Source organism: Phaeoacremonium minimum, assembly GCF_000392275.1.
Source record: "Phaeoacremonium minimum UCRPA7 unplaced genomic scaffold PA7_03_scaffold_124, whole genome shotgun sequence".
Lineage (NCBI taxonomy): Eukaryota > Fungi > Ascomycota > Sordariomycetes > Togniniales > Togniniaceae > Phaeoacremonium > Phaeoacremonium minimum.
Genome location: NW_006921031.1, coordinates 128,738 through 136,584, shown reverse-complemented (window position 1 = coordinate 136,584; position 7,847 = coordinate 128,738). Strand labels below are relative to the sequence as shown.

Here is a 7,847-nt window from a genome sequence, read left to right as displayed (position 1 = left end):
ATTACCCCGGCAGAGGTGTACAACGGCGTCAACCGGTCCCTGGGGTGTCTAGGCCAATTGAGGCATTCATTGACATGCTTTACCGTTCTTGTCTGGCCCTGTTGTCTGATGGCATCGGAAGTTTACATCCGATCGACAAGAAGGAAAGAATGGCTAGAGGAGAAGCTAAGCAAGCAGTATCCACTTGGAACCCCGATGCGATAACCGCCCTACTGAAGCTTCTCACAAAAACAGAACCTTGAACCCGCATGTTCCTGGCCGCCATGCATCACTATTTCTTGGCATCTTGTATAAGTCTAATTGACCATTGAGGCTTCCACCTCAGTGCGATCTCTTGACATGGGGGCACGCGAGCGCCAAGCGAAAGCCGAACGGGCGCTTCATGACCAGACAAACATTCTATCCGGAACACAGCTAATCTTTGCTTTCACTGCGCTTTCTGTAACGCTCCTCATCAACTTCATTGACCAGAATGGTGTCAGTGTCGCTCTTCCCACTATCGCTGCCGATTTGCACGCTCAGAATACCATCTCTTGGGCTGGCACTACCTCTCTGATAGCCAACACATCTTTTCAGATGCTCTACGGTCGGCTGTCCGACATTTTCGGCCGGAAAGTCGTCTATCTTGCCGCCGTGGGCCTTCTTGTTGTTGCGGATTTGCTATGTGGACTTTCCCACAGTGCTAGCATGCTCTATGTGTTTCGCGGTATTGCTGGAATAGGAGGTGGTGGGATTGCGAATCTAACCCAGATCATTGTGTCTGACATTGTAACTCTGGAGCAACGCGGAAAGTACCAGGGAATTATAGGAGCAATGGTCGGAATAGGCAACCTGATCGGTCCCTTTCTCGCCGCGGGCTTCGTGCAGAGAGGCACATGGCGCGGATTCTTCTATACTTTGGCACCGTTGGGGTTCCTGGCCTGGACTACAGCTTTTTGGCTTCTGCCAACCAAGCCACCCGTGACTCGATTTAGAGAAGGCCTGGCTAAGATTGACTATGCTGGAGTGTTCGCTTCCTCAACGGCTGTCATCTTTCTACTCATTCCCATCTCAGGTGGTGGTTCTTATTTTTCTTGGGACTCACCCACGGTGATTGCCTTTTTGGCTATTGGTAGCTTCTTTCTGCTCCTATTCATTGTAATTGAATGGAAAGTGGCCAAACTCCCTATGATGCCAAGTAAGTGAAGTATCCTCATGTTGCAAGTCCACTTTTCTCACATGTCTGCGTTAGCACAACTCTTCGCCAACCCTGTTATTGTTGTGATGCTGGTGCAGAACTTCCTCTTCGGTGCTGTTTATCAGTCTTATCTGTATTACATTCCTCTGTATCTTCAAAACGCTCGACAATACCGGGCCATCGTTTCCGCAGCTATCTATTCATCTCTTACCGTTGCTCAGTCAATGGGTTCTGTTCTTTCAGGACAATATATTTCTCGGCGTAAGAGATACGGAGAAGTCATCTGGCTGGGATTTGGGTTGTGGACTCTTGGTGCTGGGTTGACTCTATTGTGGAAAAGAGAGACAAATCTCGGCGTCGTTATTGTAACGCTCATGATAATCGGTGTTGGAGTTGGCTGTATCATTCAACCAACACTCATCGCGCTGATTGCACATTCTCCTAAGTCAAGACGAGCCGTCATCACATCCAACCGGAACTTCTTTCGATGCGCCGGCGGAGCAGTCGGACTCGCCGTTTCAGCTGCCGTTCTACAGGCTGCTCTGAAGAGGAACCTCCCACCGGCGTTCAAACATCTGGCTAATCAGTCATATTCATTCCCATCCAACTTGTCGCCTGCCGACAAATCTCGAGTGCTTGACGCCTACATGGCTGGGAGCCGAGCAGTATTTATCCTTGCAGTTCCTCTTATGGGAATATGCCTCCTTGGGTGCCTATTGATCAAAGATCGCGGTCTCGAACACCCTGAAGAAATCGAAAAGAAAGCTGGCCCCGAAGAAATGTCAATGATGAATCAGAATCAGACTATTGAAGGGCCAGTGCCGGAAACGGAAACATCGAATAGACAGCACGTCAAGGATAGCTGAATATCAAATGACAAATCATCTGTTAACTACAGTTATCCCTTTTCATGAAATTCTGGCTAGTCACTTGGAGAAATTTAGTTAATCACTGCTCGCCGCCGGTGGTATGACAAACGTAACAATCGCCCGCGCGGGTACACTTCCTGCGATGCTACCATCGCTGCCGACCGTCACTGTCGTTTTTTCACAGTTGTGGCTTCCATCGCTAACATATGCCGCCACATCTGTCGGCGTCGCGCCAGTGACCTTGACATTCACAGTCGATGCCGAACCGCCTGTGCTGATCACCACGACAGCTACAGTGCCATCGGTGTTCTTAAAAGCTGCTGACTTGACGCCGCTCCCACCAGAACTACCTACACGGACCGCCCCTGGGCGGACATACCGCGACCAGTTGGCGAAGGCCCACAGCCGGCGGGCAACCTCGTACGTATTCGTCGAGTTATCCACCTTGATGATCTTCTCATTTGTGTTGGGGTTCGGCCACTGGACACCTTCCCAGTAAAGATAGCCGGAGATGCCGTTGTTGACGACAGCGTTGTAGATATTGTTTGCCCATGTCAGCCCCTCGCCGGCACCGCCGTTCGAGTACCACGAGGTCGTCCAGCCGCCATTTAGGTCACATTGCTCCGATAACCAGACTGGAACCTTGGTGTTCATCGTCCCTGATGCGCCGCCGGTGTACGTGTGGGAGGTCACCGCTTTTAGCATGCTCTCTGCGCCCGCTGATTTAATGTTGTTGACCATATTCACTTGATTGCCCCAGCCTTCGGAGTCGCAGCACGCTATGCCGACCTGATCGGCGTAGCTGCTGTTTTTGATAGTTTCTGAGAGGATTTTGATGAAGTCGGCCGCTTGGTTCCCGTTCGATGACATAGATGCATAGCTTGCACTGTTCATAGAATTCAGTCAGCTTTCAGGGGTAAGAGTCTTGAGTACGCGTGGGAAAGCTGTCTTACGCAAATTCTGGCTCGTTCAAGAATCCCAAACTAATCCAAACGTCAGTCTTTAAAATTAAGGCATCGTTGAAAAGATGCTCACTGGCTGATATTGACGCCTGCTTGCGCGTAGAAGTCAACATAGGCGAGGAGGTAGTTAGCATAAGCCTGCCTCCAGTCGCCGCTCGAGCAAGTGGCACCCGGCACGCCGCAGAGAGTTCCGCCGTTGTTCTCATTGTTGTTGGTCTTCATATAACCTACACAAGAATAAGTAGTTGCGCTGAAAGCAAGGCTTGATCTCGAGTCCAGTCTCCTACGCACCTGGCGCACTCCACGCATCCGCATAAAAGGTCTTGACACCATATGTCTTCACCGCCTCCTGCGCAACCCACAACTGCCCGCTATCCTTTCCATCCCACTGGTACTTTGGAGCTGCGTTCGGACCACCGGGATTTGTTGGGGCGAATGTGTTCATGTGGTCGGATCTGCTGTCCGGGCTCGAGCCAATTCCCGTCCGGATGATGGTGAAACCTGCCCCGGAAGTTGTGTTGAATAGAAGATCCAGCAGCTGTCTCTGCTTCGACTTATCGGACATATTAGTGATGAGATTGGCACGCTGGAAAGCCGTCGAGAAGCCGAAGCCGTCCATGGTCTGATATGTCTTGGTCAAGTCAACGGTGATGGTGCTTCCCGCTTGGCGAGGAGCCAGCCCAGCGGCTTGCGCTCCTGCTGCTAGGAGCGAGACGACAATGGCTTTGCTAGACAGCATGATGATCTTGTATATTATTCAATTGTTTAGTTGCGATTGAGATGGTGGGCTTGAGCCGAGATTATCTCTTTCTTATACACATGCCTTTGATAACGTTCATACCTTTATAATATGCCCACACCCCAGACCCTTTAGCAACCCATGGGAACCCATTTCGAGAAATTAATTCCCCCATCCCGGCACTATAACACCTGATTTCCTTACTTAGGTTGTGAACCTCTGTCTTTGGAGTCATAAGCTCCTGCGGCTCTTAGGTGCCGTGGACCATTCGTCGACCTACGCCAACTGACGCCAAGTCTGACAAGGAGAGAGACTCTAAACATATTTTGCCGGCTTCCTTATTCTCCTTGACTTCGTATACCTCAAAATGAAGCTTTTATCAAGCTTCTTCCCTTGAGCCGTCAAAGTTCTTGGCCGTGGGGTACGTGGTAATGGACTGTATGCTCGGGGACGGTTAAATGTGGCCAAACGCACAGCCGTCACCCTCTCGCCATATTTATCCATCAGAAAAATCTCCGCAACGAAGCATCCGTAGAGCATTAAGCTTTAATCGTAGATCATAACGTGGTTCGGCAAGGGTCCGTTGTGGGTGTTGCCCAAATCCCCAAATTCCCGGCGTTCTATATTAGTGTCCATTGCCGAAGCTGAAAGTTGTTGTCACACACCAATGCACACAGCTCCCGGGGCCAGGAAAGCTGCGAGCGAATTTTTCCGGTTCCTTCAGGCTGGACCAGTTGTTCAGCAGTATGGCCACGGCGCATCGGCGGTAGTCTGCAAGTTTTCCGAGGGGTTCATGGTGAACATGGCCTGCCAGAAACTTGAGTCCAAGTCCTGAACAAAGTCTTGGCTCGTCTGCGCCAGGGCCTCGACCGGAGTCATTTCTGACATCTGCGGCGCGCTGCCAAGCTCCATGCGCAGAACCTCGTTGAATTGCTCCAGTCTAGTGGCAAGTCGTAGGAAAGGGTCTGCCAGTGCGGCGCCCACCGTGCCCCTACCCCTGCTCCTCCTCTCCGCTAGCATTCTCAGATCGCTAGCCTGCCTGGTTACCAACTCATCGAAAGAGAGCTGTTTCCGAACCGTATTCAGGTCCCAGCCTGGAGAGTTGAGAGTCATGAGCTTCAGGCAGAGGATGAGGGAGTAGACAAAGTCAAAAGAAGCCATGCATATAAATCTCGGGTGCTCAGATAATGGTTCTGAGAAGCGGATGTTTAGAAATGTCTTTGTGGCATTGAGACATGACCATAGCAGCTCAAGGCGATCGGTCGCTGGTAGAGAGGCGGTGGCCTGCACATCTTGAACGCCGATCTCATACAAAAGCATCTCGGCAATATGGAAATGAGCCATAATGGATGAGTTATCTGCAAGACTCATGGGTACAGAGTTCTTGAACGCCTCGAGCTGTTGCTGAAAACTCTTGATAATGATGGTGACTGGCAGATCCACCTGTAAGCTCGAGTTGTTTCGGAAAGCCAGCGTCATAGATATGGACTGAGCTAGTTGTTGAATCTTCACAAGGTAGATGAGGAGTTCATCCGTTGCACACTCCATCTTGCTTCCAATGACGCGGCAACATGCCTCGAGATATGATGTATTCATGAATGCATCAGGCTTCTTATTCGTCGTGAAGACCAGAGTGACCAGGTAATAGCAGCCTGCAAATGCTCTCATCTGTTCCAAGCAAGATGAGGTGTGCTCCTGCATTTTTGTGCCGTCCTGGGATTCATTGAAACCAAGCGATACACAGATGGACCTTGCGAGGAAGAGCAAGTTCGTCAACTGGAAACTGTGCAAATTATAGTGATACCTTAAATGTATACGTTTAGCTTTTTTTTTTTGAATGTGGAAACATCGTGACTGACCATGCGATCAATATCTCGAGCCCTTGCAGTAGATCGAGACTTTTTTGAGGCTTAGTCAGAGAAGCTTGGGCAATATCGCTCAATAATTCCTGGCCCAAGGCGATCTGACGTGCACAATCGAGATGGCAGGCCTGCATGATGACTCCTTTCCACAGAAAAGGACGCTCCTTACGAAGCTGGTCTGAAGTCATATGAGGAGGAACCACCACAAAGGGGAATAGAGGAGCCATATATGTCTTGTAGTCCTCAAGCATCATCTCCGCCTCCTCTCCTCGAGGCCACCATGGATCCCATGATAGCTCGGCCCGCAGCCGATCTTCTCGCGATCTCGCACCAGCGGGCCATTGCGCATCCCAGCCGCTCCCCTCCTGCAAGGGGCATGCATCGGAGGCCGGTGAAATGTCTGGGGAGAGTGGCCGTAGTCTGCATTCGGAGAAGTCGCGCCGGACCGTCTTCTGCGGTTCGCTGAGCTTCTCAACCATATCATTCGGAAACAGATGATCAAAGGGAATAGTCTTTGCAGACCGCATTGGCGGATTTGGGCGTGCGGCGCCTCCACTTGCCCCCGAGTCGGACGGAGTCGGGGGCAGGGTGGTCTGCGAACTCTCAATCCGAGCCGTTAGGTCCTCGAGCCTCCGCTCCAGCTCTGCAACCCTCGTCGGCCTTGGATCTTTCCGCTTTCTTGGTGGTGCTGGGACCTGAGAGGAGCATGGCTTATTTAGGCGATGGCATCTAAGGGGTTATTGTTAGTCGATGATATTCCCTAGAATCACAACCCCGGAGAAGGACAGCTTGTAGCACGCCGGAGCCGGCGACTGTAATGCTTACCGTTCGCAGATTCCGTCCACCGGGCCGGCGATGCAGCGCGACTTGGCTTTGGCGCATGTTGCGCAGGCGCGAGGCCCCTTTAGATGCTTTGACAGGGGTTCATGATCCATCATCTACACCACTTTTCGGCGCTGTTGCTGCTACGAGCAGGCACTCAACGAGATTTGGCACTTTTGGCAGCGCCAAGTTAGGAAAAGAAAGCGATTCGCAACCTCATGTAATTTGAGCTCACAAAACAGAGACAAGTTGTCATTTTCCCATTGAGACGCCTGGCGAAGCACTTGCCTGCTGTTCATATATAGCAGCCCGTTCGTCCCGGTGGGAACGGAGCAGGAGAATCAGGCCGACTCCGTTCGAGACTGGCGTGGCTTGCAGCAGCCACCCGAGACGTCCGAGCGGGCAAGAGCCACAATCTGGTCCGTGCACGCTCTCTGACAAGCAGGGTTTGCTCAGTAGTCACAACGTTAACTTGTTAGCGAGTTTTCTGTGGCTTATTGTGTCAACGAATCTGCCTCAAACTCAACAACTACTAGGTTAGACCTCTCCTTAATAATATAAGAGGATCTCAGAAGAAGGCGGCAAAGTGCATTATTTTGCAGTAGAATTCCAGGTTTCTCGTTGAGCTGTTTTCGTGGGACATGTGATAGTACCAATTAGTTTGAGATTCATGTCGTCGTAGACTACCTGCGTAGCAAGCTCATCACTACGGTTTGATATCTCCCGACCCGTAACCGTTAAAACTTCAACTCTCACACATTGCCTTACCCGCTCGATTCACGTTTGATCTTGTAATGTCCATTCCTCCTTTCCTTCTCTCCTTTTACTCGTAAATTCACAATAAAGAAGGTCTCTGCTCTGGTCTATATTTGATTGCTGTCTTGGCTTATCCAGGTCCTCTCATATTGTTTCGTTTGGAGCCTCCCTCAGGTAGCTGATATTCTGCAACGATTTACATATCGCGTAGACCAACTTACTTGGTCTAACCAGCCGGCCCACAGCCATTACCTACCGTTATACCATAGTACATGACATGCGGTTAGCCGCGTCGGTACTTCGCGCGAAGGTTGCATCAGCCTTGTGAGGTAACGTGATTGGGGCGAATGAATGGCCTCATACTTTCCCAATCAGGCAACTCGACCAGTGCTGGCGCACCTGTCACCGCGGGAAGGGGGTCCGGCAAGAGCAGAGCTATGTCATCAGGTCCCTAGTTGCATATCAAAGCTGTCACATAGCGGCGCAAAGAAGAAGAGCTAAACACGAGTTGTTGTGGCAGTACTACTCGCCCAATCGGGCGATGGCCATACATTTATTTTGGTTTCAAATCGAGACTCTTCTATCTAGGTTCTAGATAGGGCAGATGTCATGGAGTGTTGGTACGAAGCGAAGTCAAATTCAAAAATACTCGATCGGATC

General features: G+C 50.8%; 2 protein-coding genes across 2 annotated transcripts; both read right to left on the bottom strand.

Moving 5' to 3' along the window:
- Positions 1 to 2,121: 2,121 nt before the first annotated feature.
- UCRPA7_1661 (putative glycoside hydrolase family 30 protein) lies at positions 2,122 to 3,747 on the bottom strand (the record flags this gene model as incomplete). Its single annotated transcript, XM_007914240.1, has 4 exons — positions 2,122 to 2,932; positions 3,000 to 3,029; positions 3,082 to 3,235; positions 3,300 to 3,747. 4 exons carry the CDS (start codon positions 3,745 to 3,747, stop codon positions 2,122 to 2,124), a joined length of 1,443 nt encoding a protein of 480 aa, XP_007912431.1.
- A 738-nt stretch (positions 3,748 to 4,485) lies between these two features.
- UCRPA7_1660 (putative trna processing endoribonuclease protein) lies at positions 4,486 to 5,295 on the bottom strand (the record flags this gene model as incomplete). Its single annotated transcript, XM_007914239.1, has 1 exon — positions 4,486 to 5,295. The coding sequence occupies one exon, from the start codon at positions 5,293 to 5,295 to the stop codon at positions 4,486 to 4,488; it is 810 nt and encodes a 269-aa protein (XP_007912430.1).
- Positions 5,296 to 7,847: the final 2,552 nt, after the last annotated feature.